Source organism: Sus scrofa, chromosome 14, assembly GCF_000003025.6.
Source record: "Sus scrofa isolate TJ Tabasco breed Duroc chromosome 14, Sscrofa11.1, whole genome shotgun sequence".
Lineage (NCBI taxonomy): Eukaryota > Metazoa > Chordata > Mammalia > Artiodactyla > Suidae > Sus > Sus scrofa.
The window spans coordinates 13,926,881-13,946,283 of NC_010456.5; the positions used below are offsets into that span (position 1 = coordinate 13,926,881).

Consider the following 19,403-nt stretch of genomic DNA (forward strand, 5'->3'; position numbering starts at 1 on the left):
ACAGACAAGGCTCAAGGAAGCGAGGGGCTGACCTACCCCAGGCCTCACAGCCTCTGCCCCCTGTGCACACTTTCTCCCCCGGAGGCCGGAGACAGGAAGACCTTGTCCTGTGCAGTCACGGCGAGGCTGCAGAGGGGACATACACAGGAAAAGGCCACCCCAAAACCACTGGGCCCTTTCGGACAGAGCAGCCACCACCAGGCCTGGGGCACCCCCGGGTCTTTGCCCTCCTTCCCAGGAAGAGAGGTTTCCGCCCTGAGCAAGACGGCGCACGTCAGAGGCCGGCGGCAGCCCCGGGCCCAGGCCGGTTCCCAGCACTGGGGCGGCCGGGCCTCGCTGCTGACTCACTGCACAGCCCCAGACAAGTCACTTCCCCCCCGGGCGCCTGTGTGGCACTGCCAGTGGGCACCCTTGTGGCCTGCACCTGGGCAGGGGGGCGGGGGTGGTGACCCCGGAGAGCAGGGACACACAGTTTGAGAACTGATGTCCGGTGGCCAATAGAATCTACATTTAGCGAGTGAGGATGTGCCTCCTTTTTCTCCAGGACACAGGCTTCTGGAGAAAAAGCCCCACGCACTCGATGAGCAGTGGCCGTTTCCCCAGCAGAGAGTCTTGGGGCAGTGGTACTTCTGGAACAGCCCCCAGCTGATGGCCGAGACCCTGAAGGTCAGAGGTGTACACATTGGCGGTCAGCTGTGACGAGCAGAGAAACGCTGTCCAGTGGAGGAAGCGGGTCCTCCTTTGGGGACACACAGGGGAGAGGCTGCCCCAGCAGAACACGGGGCATTTCTGGGGTCTGGTAACGTAAGAACCAGAAAAATGTGGCTTCTAATTTTTTTTAAATTGTTTTTCTTTTTAGTGTCCCACCCACGGCATATGGAATTTCCTGGGCTGTGACTGGTCTATGCCAAAGCCACAGTAATGCCAGATCCAAGCCATATCTTCGACCCACGCCACAGCTCACGGCAACACTAGATCCTTCACCTACTGAGTGATGCCAGAGATGGGACCCGGATCCTCATGGAGGCTAGGGGTTCCTAACCTGCTGAGCCACAGTGGGAACTCTAAAAAGTGGCTTCTAGAAGAGCCTATAAGAGAATGTTCCTCGCCTGTTCAGAGATGTGTGCTGCCGCAGAAACAGATTTGCACTTTTTTCAAAAGCGAGTTGACGAAACAATGTGATCCCAATATTCCAAAATAAAGCTTTAAAATGTGTGTGAGCACACATGTAAACCTAGGGGGAAAATCTAGAAGGAATACAACTGAAAATACAAATACATTAGACCTGGGAAATACATTAGACCTGGGAAAGATAACTTACCAAAGGGCTAAATGGACCTCCAAAAAGAACTTAGCATCCTCATAGAATTAGCAGCCAGCTCCTTCCTTTGATAAATCCTAACACTAATCGTTAGTGTCAGCCCCTGTATCTGTCCCATTGGAGTCAGCAGAGAACCAGCTATCCCAATGTCTCTTTTTTTTTTTTTTGGCCACACCCACCCCATATGAAAGCTCCCGGGCCAGGGATTGAATCAGAGCCTCTGCTTTGACCTACGCCACAGCTGTGACAACGCCCTGTCTTTAACTCACTGCCCCACAGCAGGAACTCCCCCGTTGTCTTTTACATCAGGCCTTGAAAAGTCATGTTTACATGTGTGGCATGTGTATTTGTGTATGTATAAGTGTGTGCTATATGTGTGTGTACATGTGTACAATATGCACACATATGCAGTGTGTGTATGTAACATATTTTGCGTGCATGTTGTGTGTGTACTATCTATGTGTATAATATGTGTGTATAACATATATGTGTGTGTGTATCATCTCCCCACATGCAGCACAAAGTTTCTTCCTGGTCTGCTCGGATGGGGACAGTATTACAAATAGTTTTCATTCCTGGCGGATGGCCGGGGTGGGGTATGGACACAGGCTAGAAGGTGGCAGAGAGCCAGCGTGGAATTCAGTTTTTCCAGACCTCATCAAAAAGGCGACTGCATCAGGAATTTATACCTCACCACTAATCAGCTCCTGAGCTTCTGTTTATTACCATAATCTGGAAGGTCTTGCCATCAGCTAGTACCAGTTTGCAGGTAGAAAACTGAGTCCTAAAGAACTGAAGCGACTTGTCTAAGATCAAACCCAGAGCAGAGGGCGAACCAGGAAGTATTCGAGCCCTGAGTAGCTGTTCTATCAGCCAACAGATATTGACAGGACCCCTACTATGTGCCTGGCACGAGGTAGGCCACATGGAATCAAAGATAAATAAGATGACTTTCCCAGATAAATATGTTCCCAGACTAGTGGGAGGACAGGAGTTTGAAAACCAAGATTGTGTCATCACACCCTCGGTACCGTGTGAAGGGGCTGTGGGAACAGACAGTCTTACTGGAGGGGGGATGGATGGAGGGTGTGTGTGGAAAAGGCTTTCTGAGAGGAAGGAAGATTCAAGCTGGGTCCTAAGACAGGAGTAGGATTCCACAAAGTGAAGGAGCTGGGAAGGGCATTCCAGCCCGAGGGAACAGCCTATGCAAAGTGCTGGGAGGGGGATGAGGAAACCAGTCCTGTTAGGAAATCTGCTGTGCCCAGAACACAGGGTGTGCTGTGGAGTGAGTCAGGGGGAGGAGGCTGGCCAGCAGAGCTGGGGCCTGAACATCCCTCGGAGAAGCCCAGGCTTCGCATTGCTGGTGGTACTGGCTAGGCAGAAGCATCCCCAAAAAGGTGACATTTTCAGACTTTATGGCACCTCCAGCCGGACTGGAGTGGGAGAGGCTCAGGGTATAGCCAAGTGACTGTGGTGAGGGCCTGGAGTGGACAGCAGTTGCAGGGGGTTGAAAGGGCAGAGTTGCGGTGTCCCTGGGGCCCATGGAAACCAGCCACAGCCTCCATACCAGGTCCTGCCTGATAGGCAGGGTGCTCCCAGATGTCATGTTTACGTGAGGACCTGCCAGGCTCAGACCTCAGAGGTCTCTTGTCCCATCCTGTCTGGCCCAGCACCCTGGGGAGAGAGGTAGAGTGATCAGGTGATGTGGGCAAGGTGGGGCCGAGTTCCAAGGAGGTGGGGCCAGGGCCTGGTGACACACGGAAATGGGGCCGGCCAGGTGTCTCGGGGCCTTACACTGTGGCCTGGTGACAAGGCTGGGTGAAGCCCAGGACAGCCAAGGCAGGAAAGGATGCAGACATAGGAGGTGGTCAGAATCCGGATGTGGGAGCCATGCCTCCAGCACAGATGTGTTCCATCCAGAGTCACCCCGCCACTGCACCCTCCCCAGAGACCACTCCTGCGCTGAGGCCAGGAGCAGACAGGAAGGGGATTAACCTCTCTTCCTTGCTCCTTTCCATGGGCTCAGAAAACCAGGGTATTCTAGCCCCTAGAAACTGTCCAGTCTGGCCTCCCAGTGGACTGAGCCCCAGAGAGGCAAAGTGACACAGCAGATGAGTGGCTGGGCCATCCCTGCAGAGCATAAAATGGAAAGGCCTCCGCCCCAATCCTCCTTCTGTCACCTGCCTCTCCTATCTCCAGGCCCCCATGACCAGGCGACCCCGGATCAGAGGACAGTACAGCCCAGGCAGCTCAGTGGCCCCATGCCGTTGGCTGGGCTGTGAGTGGTCTCGCAACCCAGAGAATTCCAGCCCTCCTCCCCACCGCCAGCCAGCCGTGCAGCCTCAGCTGGATGGGTGGATGCTCACCCTGGGCACAGCCGAGAGACAGCCATCCTCCTGGGCAGGGACCAGGGAAGGCAAGTTTGTCTCCTGCTCCATGAGCAGGGTCCCCATCTCTGCTTACCTGTGCTGGGACCTTACTTAGCCCTTTGCCCCACCTCAGCCTCAGCTTCACCTGCAGTCGTCCCTGCGCTGGGGTGGCAGCGATGGTCACCTGAAATACCAAATGCAACGGCACTTGGTAAAGAACAGCACCCCCAAATGTGAAGAGTGGAAGCGCTGCCTGTGCATCTTCAAGCACGTGCCCATGCAGTGTCTGTTAACACCCGTGCATGGGTGTTCTCCCAGGCAAGTGTGTGTTCACTGGTGCTGGGCATTCAACGCTCCCTCTGTGCACTGTTATTACTGAGAACCCGCCTCCCAATGCGGGTGGAGGGGGCCTTTACCAGGGACCTGGGAAGCAGGTCCAGGTGTGGGGAAGGAGGCACAGCCCCAGTTTGAGCCTCAGAGCAGGGGGCTTGAGGGAGACATAGTCCACGGTTGTGGGGGATGGGGGGTGCGCCTGGATGTCAGCAGCCTGGTGGGGCTCCTGGGTGGACACTGTGAGTCTGGGCAACCCCACTTCCCATCCCCGGGATGCTGGCCTTATTTCTTAACAATGTTCCCTGAGCAACCCCTGTCCCCTGCCTTGAGGTCCTATGCCCGAACCTCACCCCCAACCTGGAGTCCCAGGCATCCTAGCTCCCAAGGAGGAGACTGGGCCCCAGGGGTGGGATGGTGGGTGGGAAACCAGAGAGGACATTATGGGCAAGGAGAGCAGAGCCAGGGCAGGGTCAGTCAAGGTAACACTGACAAGTGAGTAGGTGCTGTCCTCCGGGCCCGCCCCGCTCCCTCCTCAGGGCTAGCCACTATCCCTGTAGTTCCCCGCGTTCTCCGTCGATCGTGACTGCTGCGAGGGAGGTGGTCAGACAGGGAGCAAGGCTCAGAAAGGGTCCAGGACTCACCCTGGCTGCACAGCCTGCCAGGGCAGCAGCTGGGTCCAGGCCAAGCCCCTGCCCCTCCGTCTGTGCCAACCTGGCGTCTTGCCTCCCAAGCCCACTGCCTTCTCACCTCTTCCCTCGACAACCACCAGGTGGGAGGGTGCATGGACTGATTGGGAATAAACTGACCGGTTTTTAGGCCCAAACTCCAGGCATGAGATCTGACAAACACTTAAAAAGGTTTGCAGTCACTGCCCGCCTTGGAAATGGTTGACTTTGGAGGAGGAAGGCTTCATTCTCTGGGGACTCGGCCGCTGAGGCCCCAAGACAGGCCTGAGTCCCTGGGCCTGGAGCCTGAGTGCTGTGAAGGTGGGGGCCTCTGGGCGGGCTGGGCCCCCCAGCCGTTTCCTGTGGCTGCTGCGGGACGGGGCGGGGGAGGAAGGCTCAGCCTGGGCGAGCTAATCTGGAGAAGTGATTTTCCTCCTCAGCCAGCCCCTCCCTGGGCTGGGCTCTGGGCGCGAAGGTGGCCCCGCCAGGGCTCCCAGGGAGGGGCCAGCTTATCAGGCAGGAAACACTGGGCTCAGGCCACATCCTCCTCCTCCTGGTCACAGCAGCTCCCATGGGCAGGAAAACACTCGGCCGCCAGGCTGCTCCTCCGCCCTCTCCAGGCCCCTCCTGCAGGCCTTCGCCCTCTGCTCCGGCCCCCAGCTGACCCAGGGGGCAGACTGCGGCCTGCTGTGGTGGCCTCCCCTGGAGTTCTGCCTGGGCACCCTGGCCTCCCAGCCCCTCAGCCCCCGCTGGACCACCTGCTGCCTTTCTGGGCGCCTGCACCTTGGTCGCAGAGTAGGGCAGGCAAGGACAGCAGAAACAGGACAAAGGGGCCCTGGCTCCCAGAGACGCCTGGGTCCCTCTGTGCCGCTCCTGTCCCCAGAAGTGTTGGGCACCCTAGGGCCGTGTGCTGCCTCCCACCCAAGCACACTGGGGCTCAGATGCTCATCCCCAGCCTCCCTCTCCCGGGCCAGCACCCACCAAGAGCAGCCTGGCTTCAAGAAGCTCAGGAAATGTCTTGGGCCTCCTTTCCCATCTGCTTTCCCAGGAACCCTTCCTCCCCTCATCACCCACATCCCTGTGCCTGTGCCACGAGCCCCTGTCCACGGCTAAGAACCCGGATTCAGCAAACAGGGCCGTGGGAGGGGGCTCTCCCCAAGCCCTGTCATGCCGTAGTTCTTGGCTGCTGAGGATGGCTGAGGGCTGGGTCCTGAGGGGAGGGGTCTCGCCTGATCCCTCCCCCTTGCGGTTCTGCAGGCAAGGCCCTTCAGCAGTCTCTACTCTGAGGTGCTTACTCTCAGGCAAAGTCCCTGACCCCTCTGGGCCTCTGGTTCCTTTTTCATCAAATCTGGGGACTGACCACACCACGACAACAATTCCTTCCAGCACTGGCCTCCCTGATTTTCTTCAAGATCACAGAGCTGGGGCCAGAGCTCCTTCCAGTACAAATGTAACTGCCTTGCTTACATGAGGACACCTGACCAACTCATGGTCATCAGAACAAATCACGTCCTTGTATTATACTCTGTCTCGGGGATTTTAAGGATGTTACAGACTTTCCCTGACCTTTGCAGCACCCTGAGATGTGGGAGTTGATGTTTCTATATTTCAGGGAAGGGACTAAAGAAAAAGAAAGTTATAGGGCTTGTTGGAATTGGAAGGGAGGCACTACAAAGCTCTCTTGGCTTCTCTGACGCAGTGAAGACACAGCAGCTACAGAGACCCAGGTTGAGATGCCTTTGGGCACCTGCCCTTGTGGCAGGACCACTTCCCCCACCCCACCCCTGCCAGTGGAAGTCAGCTGCATCTCTCAGGTCCTGTCATCAGAACCTCTGAGACACCATACCAGCTCCCTGAGGCCCCTGGAGCCTACAAAGACACTTCAGTCCTCAGAATCCACAGATTTTTCCAGAATCCAGTGGAATATTTTTCTTGTTTTAAGGTCCACCACGAGTCCTAGACCTGTGTCTCCCCATGGCTCCTCAGAGGTATGGAAGGTGAGTAGCAGAGCCAGGGCACCAGCCTCTTTGCCCAGTGGTATGAACCTCTGAGAGATGTCTATACCCCATGCCTGCACATAGAACATTCCAGAAGTGCCCACAGAGTCCACTCTCCAACTCCTGGGTGATCCCCATGCAGTTTGTGTGATGGGACCTGCCCCATCCCTTCCCCTCCGGGGTCCCTTCGAACTTGATCCTCCAGTGTGGGGAAGCAGCCCTGAAGGAGGATCTGGAAGAAAACCCCACCCGCACTGGGGCCTCAACCCAGGCCCGTAATGAGGAGAGAAGGAGCACGACCGCCAGCCTGCAGGAGAGAACCCCCAGCAAGATGGGGACAAAGCACTTAAATCTCCCCAGTGACATCAAGTGCCATGGATTTAGCCTGAGCAGGAGGGATTTGGATGAAAAGGAGGAATTTTTGATGACAGAGCTCATTAAACCAGCTTGCAGAGAGAACACCCCTTTCTTGAGGGGACTCAAGTCAAACAGAAACTCATCTGCTGAGAACGGCTGGAATGCTGTCCTCAGTGGAGGCGGGGGTGTACCCTTAATGACCCACGGTCTCTGCGACCCCAGCTCAGCTCCAGACAAGGGACGAGAGGCTTCCCCCACAATCCTCTCTTGCACCTTCTGAGGTCCTTCCCCCTTATTTCTCCCAATCAGTCTCAGTGTGATAATTGCTCAACACGTGGCTCCAGTTTTTTAAGTGCGTACCAGCCCCCAGGCCTGAAAGAAAATTGTTTAAAGAGACCTGAAAACGACGATAGCTATTTTGTACATGTGTAGAAGGCCTTACGGTTTCTCAAGTGCCTCCAAATTCACTAACTCCCTCCTTGGATGAGAGCGATTTATCCACGTTCCAATCAAAATCCAGTGACGGGTGAGGTCTGGCTCTTGCAGACTCTCTCTAGGCGCCCTGTGAGTGCAGCCAGCCGCTGTGCACTCCAGGGGAGTCCAGGGGCCAATCTGGTCTCTTATAGGACCAATGGGAGAAGCCTTTCCCCCATGTAGTAAAGCGATGCTCAGGGAAGGACCTCCCATCTACAGCGGTGCTTGAGGAAAGGAATATCCCCAACGAGGCCAGTGGCAAGCACAGGACTGGTCCTCGGGAAGATGAGCCACCATGATGGGTGAAGCCCACTGAGCACCATCAGATTGGAGTCAATTACGAATAACCTTCGGGAGTTTTACTTCTTCCTGTGAGGAAAACTTTCATTCTGGGCATGGCGTGGAGCCTTTTTGGGCCTCAACTACCGGCCGAGACTCGCTGGGGAAGCCAACAAACAAGCATTCTGATCAAAAGCTATAAACTTGTTCACAGCTTAGACTCGTGATATCCCACTGGGAATCTAGCCAAGGACAGAAATAAGTAAATGTTCACAGCAGGCTTATTTATAATGGCCAAAAAAAAAAAAAAAAAAAGTAAAAGTGCAGTGAAACAACTTAGTTATCTAATAGCCAGGGGATAATCAAGCAAATTAAATCACATTAATGCACTGAAGTACTGTGCTGCCATCAAAAATGATAAATATGAAGACAGATATCAATGTGGCAAAATTCTATAACAGGATGTTGAAAAAATAAAGCCAAATACCAATGATATCTACATCTTGAACCCATGAATACAAGACCACGGAGTTCAGTATACAAAAATGAGTAGGTTGAAAATAGTTGTGTCAAGGTCATGGAATGGCTCATTTTTCTTTTTTCCTAAATTATTGACATATTGATTTTTCAATTGCGCTGAAAACACTCTTTGCGGAAGAAGGAAAGTTTAATGACATAGGAAGTGTTTATTTAATATTGATGAATAAAAACGTAGATGATGAAAGATATGTGCATATGTAGAGCTAGACAAACAAAAAAGATAAGGTGGATATATGTAAAGATTTAACAGTAATGTCTCTAAGTTGTTGACAATAGATAGCTTATTTTTTTCTCTGTGACGTTAAGTTTTTCCTAAATTTTCTACAAAGACCGTGTCTCTTTTGAGAATTAAAATATCAATAGATGATAGATCGACAGAATGATGATAGATAGTGAATGGAAAGATGATCGATGAGTAGGTGAGGTGGTTGGATAGATGGGTAGGGAGGTGGGTGGACGGTTGGATGGATGGAAGGATGGATAATAGATAATGTCTCTTTCTTTTCTTTCCTTCTCCCTCCCTCCCTTCCTCCTTCCTTCCTTCCTTCTAAATCCCTTTCACTGGGATGAAATCAACAGCACAGCCTTTTTGAAAGGAAAGGTAGGCAGTTACGAAAGCTACAAATCGTCCACCCGAAGCGCTATTCTGCTGCTCCAGGAGGCGACAGGAGTGAAGATCCTCTGGTCCCCTGTGCCCATCCCCTGACCTGTTTACTCCAGGCTACACGGTAGCAGGACACTGCGAACAGCCATTGCTGCAACACATGCAGACTCAGAGCACTGAGAACTGCACGCACAAGAGTTCCAGGGTCTGGGTTTCCAGAGAAATAAGTAAGAAGATTAGGGACCAGATTGCTTCAGGTCTTTAACACCAGAACTAACTGGAATACCTACCAGACGGCTCACATATTTACTCTATCCATTTATTCGTTCATGTATCTGTGGAGCTGCTACCCTGTGTCTGCAGCGCTGGGGAAGATGAGCAGATGGACGGCACCAACGCCAACTGTAACGCCAGATCTGTTCAAGTCCTGTGGGAGCTCAGGAGGAGAGTGACCCATCCCCCTCTCGGCGCACGGGTGGGGACATCTGAGCCAGGTTTGGACAGTGAGTGGGATGTCATCAGACAAGTGATTGGGAGTGAGGATCTCCCTGGTTGGGGAATAGTGCCGTGAAAAGCACAGAAGCTTGGGGAAGGAGAACATTTTCAGAGAACAACGGGCTTTCTGAGCAGGAGGTACACCGTGGGGGAGGGGCGGGGGGGCTGGCCCTGTGAACACAGTACCAGGGGCCCTCCCAGGACCCTGGATGAGTGGGGTAGATGTTAAACCACCTCCGCACTCACCCCGTATGTGGGGGTGGGGGTGGGGGGGCGATGTATAGGCACTGAAGAATCTTAAGGAAAAATTGTGAAATGGTAACATCTATGTTTTAGAAAAACAGCTCACAACTGTGCACACCCACTAAATCTTATCCACCAAAGCCAAAAGCCCTCTTGTCACCAGGCGCAGCTGGGTCCCAGGATGGGCAGCTAAAACTCTAAAACACACCTGGCTTCTGGGCACAACTGTTTCACTGAGAGCCGAGCAAAAGCAAGAAAGCAGCCCTGTCGCCTGCCTGTTTCCTGCCTCCCAGAGGCAGGGACACCACCCCGCCCCCACCGTTGGGGCTGGAATGAAACACGCCCACCTGGCAGCGCCCAGGGTGGGAGGGACACAGACAGACAGACACGGCCAGGAGATGCTGCAGGACAATCCCTCCAGTCAGCTGATGACCCTACAGATGGCCACCGTCAGCTGGCCACGATGGTGGGCCTGGGCAGCAAGGAATTCGGGTTTCCTCTAAGGCTGGCCCTGTCATTTCCTCCTCATCCATCCTCTTTCCCTGGGCTGTGAGAAGCACGGGTGGGCCACATGGAATCCCGTGCCTGGGGAAGCGCTGCAAAAAGCTGAGAGGCTGTCCACTGACGCTGCTGGCAAACGCACCTGAAGCCTCAACCTCCTCTGGTCCAGTGGGGTGAGCTACACAGAGTCACCCCTCACTCTGGGCCTCAGTGTCCCTGGCTGTGCGATGGGGTGGAGGGCCGACAGGCCCCACCTGGGGCTGTGGATGAGAAACACCATAAAACTTGCTGTACATCTCCTGACATCTATAAAGTGCTATTAAAGTAATAATTGGAGATTATGATCCAATTTGCAGGATGAACGTCTGCCCATCCGGGCCCTCCCAAGACCCACTCCTTGGCCCAGAGGCCCTGGTAGAACACAAGGCTACTCTTGACTAAGACAAGTTACAACCGCTTCCCCACGAAGAGAAGCCAGACACGGTGACCCGCCTGGGGACTGAGTAATCATCCGTTTTTTCCAGGCACTTTTTGGCTGGAGTTTTCACCCTAAACCTCACAAGATGTTACATCCTTTAATTACCCATCCTCCTGCTCCCCGCTCCTCTCCGCAACATTCCATGGAGTTTTGAGAGCCCATGGGTCTTGTCATACCACATCCAAAAATGCCTAGTAAAGAGGCCGATCTAAGTAGCCTTAATGGTAGATGCAAACGATTACATCTAGAACAGATAAGCAGTGAGGTCCGACTGTGCAGCACAGGGAACTCTGTTCAGTCTCTTCGGACGGAACATGATGGAAGACAGCATGAGAAAAGAATGTACATACATATATATGTATGACCGCGTCACTATGCTATACAGCCCAAAGTGGTACAACACCGTAAATCAACTATATTCTAATAAAAATAATGTTTAAAAAGATTACTTCAAAAAGAAGGAAACCCCACGGTAGCCTTAAGAAAGCAAATAATTGGGCATGACCTCCCATCTTCAGACAGCCAAATAACCACCTCCTCCCACTTTACAAGTGTGGAGTCATCCCTCCTGAGGAGAAAACTGTTTTGCAAGCAGGCTATGAGTCTGTCTTTTCTTTCGGTATCAGGGACAGCAACACTGTTTCTCATCTGTCAAATCAGGCTTTATCTTTTCACCAGAACGCATAACATACCAATCAACCACTCCTTCAAGATAGCATTTTCAAATAAAAAAGGTGATGGAGAAAACATTTTGACCAATATGGGCAGGAGCACTGGGCATTATAGCTATGCCTCACTTGAAACGTTTTCTTTCTGCAAAACTATATTTCAAACAACAGAATGGTCACGGTACAAAAATGTTTATTTAAATTAAATATTTTAGACAAATCAATATCTACAACCGTTCCAAAGCACGTGTGGTTCTTATAGAAAAAAATGGAACAGTTTAGCTTAATGTCTGTGATAATGTTTTACAAGATTATTAATACGCATTCTGGACTGCACCAATCATATTGTCCATGACTTACTATTTATTACCAAATGTTATATACAGTGATAGCATGAGGATTAATCATATCTTATAAGAGATTTTACAAGAGGTCTCCTTGGAAGGGGAAAAAAAAAGGATCTTTCAACAATACAAAATATAAGGTGAAAATAATAGGAGAATATATAAAACACATATTTCATACAGGCAATAATATGCTGGAATCAAAAGACAAACAACTGTCTTTTAGCTCACTGATAGGCATGTCCCTTCAAAGAAGGTTTCGGGGAAGGATGGAAATGTTTGGGGTTGGGGGTCAGGGCTCAGAAACATTTTCTGAATCACAGTGCATCTCTGTTTGGGGGAAGTAAGTATAATAAAGGGGAAGTTAATTTGATGTGTTGGCCAAAGATGTTACCTGAAGAACCAGCTGGCTGGGAGGAAAGGACAAGTTCCCATTTCTGCCACAGGAATCATGCCTGGGATTTTTAAGTCAAGGGATCTTTGAACTAGTGGCAAATTCAGGAGTGGAGGAAGAGCGGGGAAGCAGAGAAAAAAGAAATTCCAGGAAAGGGAGATGGAGACAGTGGGAAGATCCTTTTGCATTTGCAGAAGGGAGAGTGCAGTGAAATCAACACATCCAGGTTGAAGGAAAGATGCTGCTCTGCTAAACTTCTTTTCCAGTTTCCTGCTCTTTGGGTCGTTAGTAACAGAGGGTTGATGAGAAGATGCCAAGGTCAGCAAGAGTATCTGATTCAGGCTATACATGAAGGTGTGTGTGTTGTGTGGGTCTCACACACACTGACTGCATATATTCAGGCTGTATATATTCTCTTGAAATGTGTGTGTTATGAAAAAGAACTTATCTAAAAAATATTTTTTTTAAAAACAGCTTGAATTCAAACTCATTTTCAGTGCTGCAGTTGATGTCAGTGGTTAATTTCCCAAATCAAGATGAGTGTTTTTTCTCAAACTGGAACAGTGTCCTTCTGGAAGACTGTGATCATGTTAGAAAACTAGGATCAAGTGCAACAAGCCTGGTGTCCTTGAGCTGTTTGGTGGGGGGGGGGGTTGCATATCACTGAGCACACTGAGTGAGGCAAACTTCATTTTCCTTTGCCTGCCTTGAGAGAATCCTAAATCAGAAAACCCTAGTCGTCCAATCCGTCCCTCACTTTACAGGTGGGAAGACGCTGAATAGGAGAGGCAGCGAGTTGGCTTTCACTAGCCTCTGAGGATCCCAGATCCCAGGGCTCTCCTCACCTGCATGAACCGAAAGTCAAGGACGGCTGTACCCCTGCGGCTGTGTCAGAAGCATGAGAGGTGCCAGTGGCTGCTGCGGTTCCCCTGAATCTGTTTCCGGGATGAGGGCTGGGAGGAGAGGTCAGTGAAAATCCTACCGGGGAAACGGCATGTTTCAGCAACGACCGTGCCTTATTCCCAGGGTGCGGCCAGTGGAAACTCATTTGAAGGAATATACCCAAAATGCAGGCTGTAGGGGGCGGGGCGGGCGGGGAAGGGGCGGAGGGGCCCTGGGATCCGCAGAGCCGGTGCGCCGCCTGCAGTGCAGACCTGCCCACCCCGGGGCGCTGCGCATCCGCTTCGCTCGCTTGGCTAGGTGGGAAGCACCGGCGGCGGCCAGGCAGGACCGGACGGGCCGCCCCGGGCTCTACGACACGCTGTAGCTGTTGTAGTACGTGGCCGTGGCGTCAGCCAGCACCGAGATGAGGCTGGTCTCTGTGGGGCCTGATGGTGTCACCTGAGAGACCGGGGCCTGCCCACTGAGGGCCCCGGCGCCGGCGGCAGAGTCTGGGTGGCCAGGAGTGTTCAAGTACTGGTCGAACTCATTGCGATCCATGTCCTCCAGAAGTTCCACCTGGCTCAGCTGATCCAGGGCGTCAAAGCCGGGGTGCTCCGGAGGCGGGGAGAGCTGGCCCAGGTGGGCGTGGAGGTTGGAGTGGAGAGGGGGGTAGGTGGCAGGGGAGTAATAGGCAGGGGACGGCGGACAGCCGGGCACGGTGGACATCATCGAGACGCCCGAGGACTGGCCGAGAGCCAAGGAGCCCAGAGGGTGGCCGCAGTGGAGGGGGCTGGGGGCGTACTCCGGGGAGTAGGGGGGCCCGGGCAGGTGTGGGATGCGGCGGGAGTGCGCATGCTCCTCCTGGCAGGGGGAGGAGAAGAAGGTCTGCTCTGGCTCCAGCACGTCCAGGGGCGACATCTCCGGTGGGGTAGGCAGCCCGTAGGGGTACGTGTCCACGCTGCCCGGGGTGCCGCCGCCTCCGCTGCCACCGGCCGGGCCCTCGTGGAAACAGCCGCGCAGGCCAGGCAGCGCGGAGCCAGGGGAGTACTCACCCCGGTCCTCCTTCTCCCCCGGCGCCCCCCGGCCGCCGCTCCGCTTTTCAGGCAGGGCGTTCTGGTCGCGGGAGAGCGAGCTGAGCAGGAAGCCGGGGTCCACTCGCTTGCACAGGCGCTTGGCCTGCTTCTTCCTGCGCGGCCGGTACTTGTAGTTGGGGTAGTCCTGCATGTGCTGCAGGCGCAGCCGCTCCGCCTCGTCCACGTAAGGCCTCTTCTGGGACAGCGTCAGCGCCTTCCACGACTTTCCTGCTCACACAAGTCAGAGAAGGCCATGTTCAGCGTCGGCGCGGCTCGGGGCGGCGGGTGCACCTGTCTCCGACCCGGGCCTCGGAGCATCCCACGCGCACGCGCCGCCTCGGTCCCCAGGCCCCCGCGGGGTACCCCTTCTCCATACAGGACGACCCGCACTCCTCGCTCCTCTTCCTAGCCCACATCCTGTGCACACAGTGAGGCCAAACCAAACTCTCTGTCTTGCGGGTTCCAAAGCACTCTCGTCACCTACACACACGGTCCCCCGCACCTCTCCTATCAAAGCCACAGATATTAAGAACGTGAAAATAGAGTAGGATGCACAGTGAAAGGCCTGCCCTACCCAATGTCAGCTGCAGGACAAAAATATGTAACAACTACAAAGCTGATTTGGGCTCCCTTTACCCTTTGAGGGTCAGTTCTAATCATCCACGCATTTTAATGAAAATTCTGGCTTCCTTGGTTATCACTGCCTCTCAGGAAATGATACTATTAATACTTATTTGTGGCATAAGTTTCACAGGCCTTGTGAGGGCACGCAGGCTTAGTCAATAGTTTCACAGATGGACATAAATTACAAGATCGGAGGATTATCCCTTATATCTGAAGGTCAAATATGACCCTACTGTGTGAAGACTTCACTGAGGCCAAAATGCTAGCATCTGCCCACAACACATGCACACGTACACAAGCTATGGCTTCCAGCTGTCTGCTTAGGACCTGTGACCATAGCAGGGGACACCTACTCAGCCCACTGATTCTCCATTCAGAAGCAAATCCCTTACCTTCCCTTACTATAAAATAGACTCTGAGGCTCCCCAACTCAAAACTCTCCTGAAGAAACAGTCCACGCATGTATTCCCCTGGTGCAAAAATGTTGGTCTCACTTGTATTTTCTGTTCATCCTTACTTTTTCGTGTGCTCTTCTGTAAATCGTCTTAGTGTCTCTTCCCCTCTCAAAGTACACTGCACATCCTTCTGGCTGCAGGTTTTCTGAAGGACACTTCTGGACCCCTTAGGTTGTTACTTCCTAGGGTGGGATCGGCTTTCCACAGCTTGACACGTTTACCCACGACTCTACTCTACCCTACTCCCTTGCTAAACCCTGGAAGGAAAGGACCCACACCTCCCACCCAGAGCACTTAGCAAAGGGCGGCCCTGGATGTCCGTGCTGGCTGGCCCTCCATGCAAGATCCACAGAGGGGGCTGGAAGAGGGCAGTTTTTTAAGGTGTTCGACCATTGGGATGAGACTTTATAACTATTTTGAGTGTTGTCAATTAATACAATTAGCTCTCACTTAAAAAGGCAACTTGAAAAGTGTCCGGAACTCTGGATTTGGGGTTGGTCAGCAGTTTCCAGCCTGTGCTGAGGTCAAAAAGTCGCAGCAAGAGGCCTAAGATCCAGACGCCCCCCACACCCTACCCATGGACAGGGTATAAAATGTGACTCCAGTTTCTAAGTGTTCCTGGATATTCATAAAATATGGGTTCATTTTATTTTATTTTATTTTGTCTTTTTAGGTCCACACCCGTAGCATATGGAGGATCCTAGGCTAGGGGCTGACTCGGAGATGTAGATACTGGCCTACACCACAGCCACAGCAACGCAGAATCTGAGCCAAGTCTGCCACCTACACCACAGCTCAGGGCAACGCCGGATCCTTAACCCACTAAGCAAGGCCAGGGATCAAACCTGCGTCCTCATGGAGGCTAGGCAGATTCTTTTCTCCTGAGCCACGACGGGAACTCCTAGGTTCATTTTTAAAAACCACTAAATGCATAACTGTCTTTATGTGCTTTCTCATCCATCATATACTAAAAAATACTGGTGCTACTGAGTGAAGTTTTTAATGTTAAAGATTGGAGGGCTCAAAGTCAAAAAACACTTGGACTCTCACATTCAGCCCTTTCCCTTTCCTAAGTCAGAAAGGAAGGGTTGGGCAAGAGATCCCGGGGGTGGAAGTGGATCACCCTGCTGCCCTTCTATTAGCAGGTGTAGAAAGTCTACATTTTGCAAAGCAACACCCTGTTGGTTTCCCTTGCCCAGTGCCAGGGGCTGTGTGGTTAAGCAGGAAGGAATTAGTGTCTTTTCTGCAAAATGCACTGTAACCTCTGGAAGCCTAAGTGCCAACTGCCAACCGGGATCAGCTCACAGGAGGCATCTGTCGCCCAAGTCCCTTTGCCTGTCCTTTCTCTGGGAGCAGGCAGCCTCAATCCCACAAGGCTCCCCAACCTGAGTTCTCCCAACCCTGGCCTGGGTCCGCTCTCTCCTGGTCACAAGAGCTGCACTTGGCCAACAGGCAGGGGACCTGGGACACACTAAACAAACTTTCAGTAGCCCACACATTAAAAAGTATTTTCATTTCTTTAGAAATCTGAAGAAAAGCATGAGCTTTTTGTTTGAAGAAACCGTTTTATTATTGTATATGTTAATATGTTTGTCTCAAGTCTAAAGTATAATTTTAAACATTTTATAAAGTATATTTTAAAATATTTTTAGAGTATAAAGTATAAATAAAATATGACTTTAAATATTTTTTATGTGGGAAGGGGCTGCCTAAGACACCAGCCCACTAATTGGTCCTGGGTGCAGCTAGCCAGGGGCCTGGTCCATGGGTAGGAGGCTCTTGGAAACCCACACCCCATCAGCTCTGAAAGGGCCTCCACCCGCAGGAGGGCCTGTGGATTTAGCCAGTACAAAGATGAGTGTCAGCTGTCACTCCACAGATCTGGGGAAGGAGCCAGGAGCTCCAACGGAAAAAAGGGAAAAGGCTCCTTCGGTCTGGGCCGGGTGGGGTTGGAGAAGGCAGGCCAGCCTCGGGTGACCACGCACTATCCCTTCTCACAGGGCCTAGCGCCCACTGGGCACACAAAATGCTGTGAAAGGTTCCCATCGGTTAAAATGAATTAAAAAAATAGGTCGAATGGTGAAGAGGTTAGGAGTGGGGCAAAGGTGATTAGTGCTCAGCTCTGGACAAGGGAGAGAGAAGAAGGAAACCTCTGACACCGGCACTCGGGAACATCCTCTCTCCGCTCCGAGGCGACTGGATCGTCCCCATCCCCAGTCCCAAAGCTGGGGCTGGGACGGCACAGCAGCCCTCAGGAAGCGGTGGGGCTCCAGGACAGACCCTCACTGGCCGCCCTAAGCATGTGAGTCAAATTCCCTACACTCCTGAGACTGGAAATAGAGGCTCGAATCAAGGCTATTTTGCTGTTGGTTTAACAATTAAGTTGCAGCAGCATGCGTTCCCACAAGGTCTCTCTCAGGACCATTCGTTACCTCTGTTGATGTTACGACCTCCCTCTGTGATTATGCCCGCGGTGAGGTTTAGGGAATGATGGGTTTTCCCGCCCTGGTATTGCTAGCAAACGCTCGTTCCACCCGGCCCGGTGTTACTGTCCGGGCCTGTCCATGCGCGCGGGTCTTCGTCGCCGGGCCCCCCGGGCCGGGCTGCTACCCAGCTCCACTTGTGCCCCGGGGTCCCAGATTCGGCTCAGGTCCTCCCGAGGGGGTCTCCCAGGCCACCCAGGCGGGCCGCGCCGGTTCACTTTGGGCCGGGGCCAGGCGTCCCCGCTCGGAATCCCGGCCCCCGCGCGCACACCCACGCTCCCGCAGATGCCCAACCTGGCTGGCACGGCGCGCGCCCGCGCCCCTCGAGCGTACCCCGTCCCACCCCCGCCCCGCGCGCCCGCATGGCCTACAGCGGCCAGCCCCCAGTCCGCCGACCTCGGGGCGCGCCCCGTCCGCTCACTCACCCAGCATCTTGCTGAGTTCGGCGTTGTGCAAGTCCGGGTTCTGCACCGCCAGACGTTTCCTCTCGTCCTTGGCCCACACCATGAAGGCGTTCATGGGCCGCCGGATACGGCTCTCAGAGCCCTTGTCCCCCGGCGGGCGGGGGGCGGCCGGCGGCGACAGGCCGTCGGACAGCTCGGCTTCCAGGGCCGGGCACTCAAGCCCCTCGGGCCACGGGTAAGCTCCCAGCATTGAGGCCATGGCCGTGCGGGGGTCGCCTAGCTTGCGTCGTCAGGCCGGCGCTGACCGGGCCCTCGCACCGGTCGGGGCGTCCAACTTGGCCGGCAGCCGCGGCCCGGCCCCTTATTTATCAGCTTCGTGCGACCGCGTCCTCCAATGACTCTCGAAGGCGGCGCGGCCCCTCCCTCCGTTTCGGCGCGGGCCCCCTCCCTGCGTCCCGGGCCGCCGCGTCTCAGCTCCGACCTGCCGGGAGGCAAGGCAGGAGGGAGGGCCGCTTTCCCGTGTCCGCCCCCGGCCCGCCCCTCCGCCTCCCAGGTCCCTCCCGGAGATGCGCGCCTGGCCGCCCCCGGGCCGCCCCTCTTCGCGCCGGCTCCCCGCGCAGGTGCCACGGGCCGGGAAGCGAGCGCCGCCCGCAGTCACCGGGCCCGGGAGCGAGACCCGGACTCCAGACCCCTGTCCCGCCTGGACGAGGCCTCCCCGGGCCGGGTTCTGCCAGCTCCTTCCGCAGGCGGAATTGTACATACGGAGAACCGAAGCCAAACAGGTTTCGCTGGGAATCACCGAGCGAGAGGCTTTGACCATGAATTCCCCCAGAGCAGCCCGTGAGGCGTTCTTGCTAGAACACACCTACTGCTTTTCTAAAAGGACCCCCGGGCGGCGACAACCTGGCCCCCAAACAACTTGGGCAACCAGAGAGGCTGGCGAGGGCTGGGTCCCACGTCGGGATCTCCGCGGTGTCCACCCAAGGGCTTCCTCGACGCCCCGCAGCTCCCTGGCTCTCGGGAGGGCATGTCTGCGTCCCCAGTTCCCCCGTATTCACCATGCCATCTGATTTCTCTCTTCTTACACCCCTGCCTGCCCCGCACGCTGGTCTGTGGTGTCTCGGTCTCCCGCTTCCTTGCCTCAGAGCCCTTCTCTTCGCAATTCATTTCTCATTGTATTTTCCCCTCTGAACAGAAGGATCGGAGCAGAGTCAGTCAGGTACTCTCCTACCCGTGTCTCTAGGCCTTGGCACGACCTGGGAGCTCCCGAGTTCCCCTTCTAATGACACCCCCGGGTTCTGGGCCTGCCCTCAACTGGAAGGGCTCCAGCCTGGGAGCTCAGGGCAGTCGCTTGCAGACGCAGACCCCCTGCTCAGAGGACAGCTCTGTGTCAAGCCATTTCATGTGAATAGGGCTGTTC

General features: G+C 54.1%; 1 protein-coding gene across 1 annotated transcript; it reads right to left on the minus strand.

Annotated features, from left to right (window-relative positions):
- Positions 11,501 to 18,444, minus strand: SOX7 (SRY-box 7). The gene is made up of 2 exons (XM_003359052.4): positions 18,005 to 18,444; positions 11,501 to 14,245 (listed from the first exon to the last, which is right to left on the minus strand). The coding sequence occupies exons 1-2, from the start codon at positions 18,240 to 18,242 to the stop codon at positions 13,314 to 13,316; spliced, it is 1,170 nt and encodes a 389-aa protein (XP_003359100.1). The 5' UTR covers positions 18,243 to 18,444; the 3' UTR covers positions 11,501 to 13,313.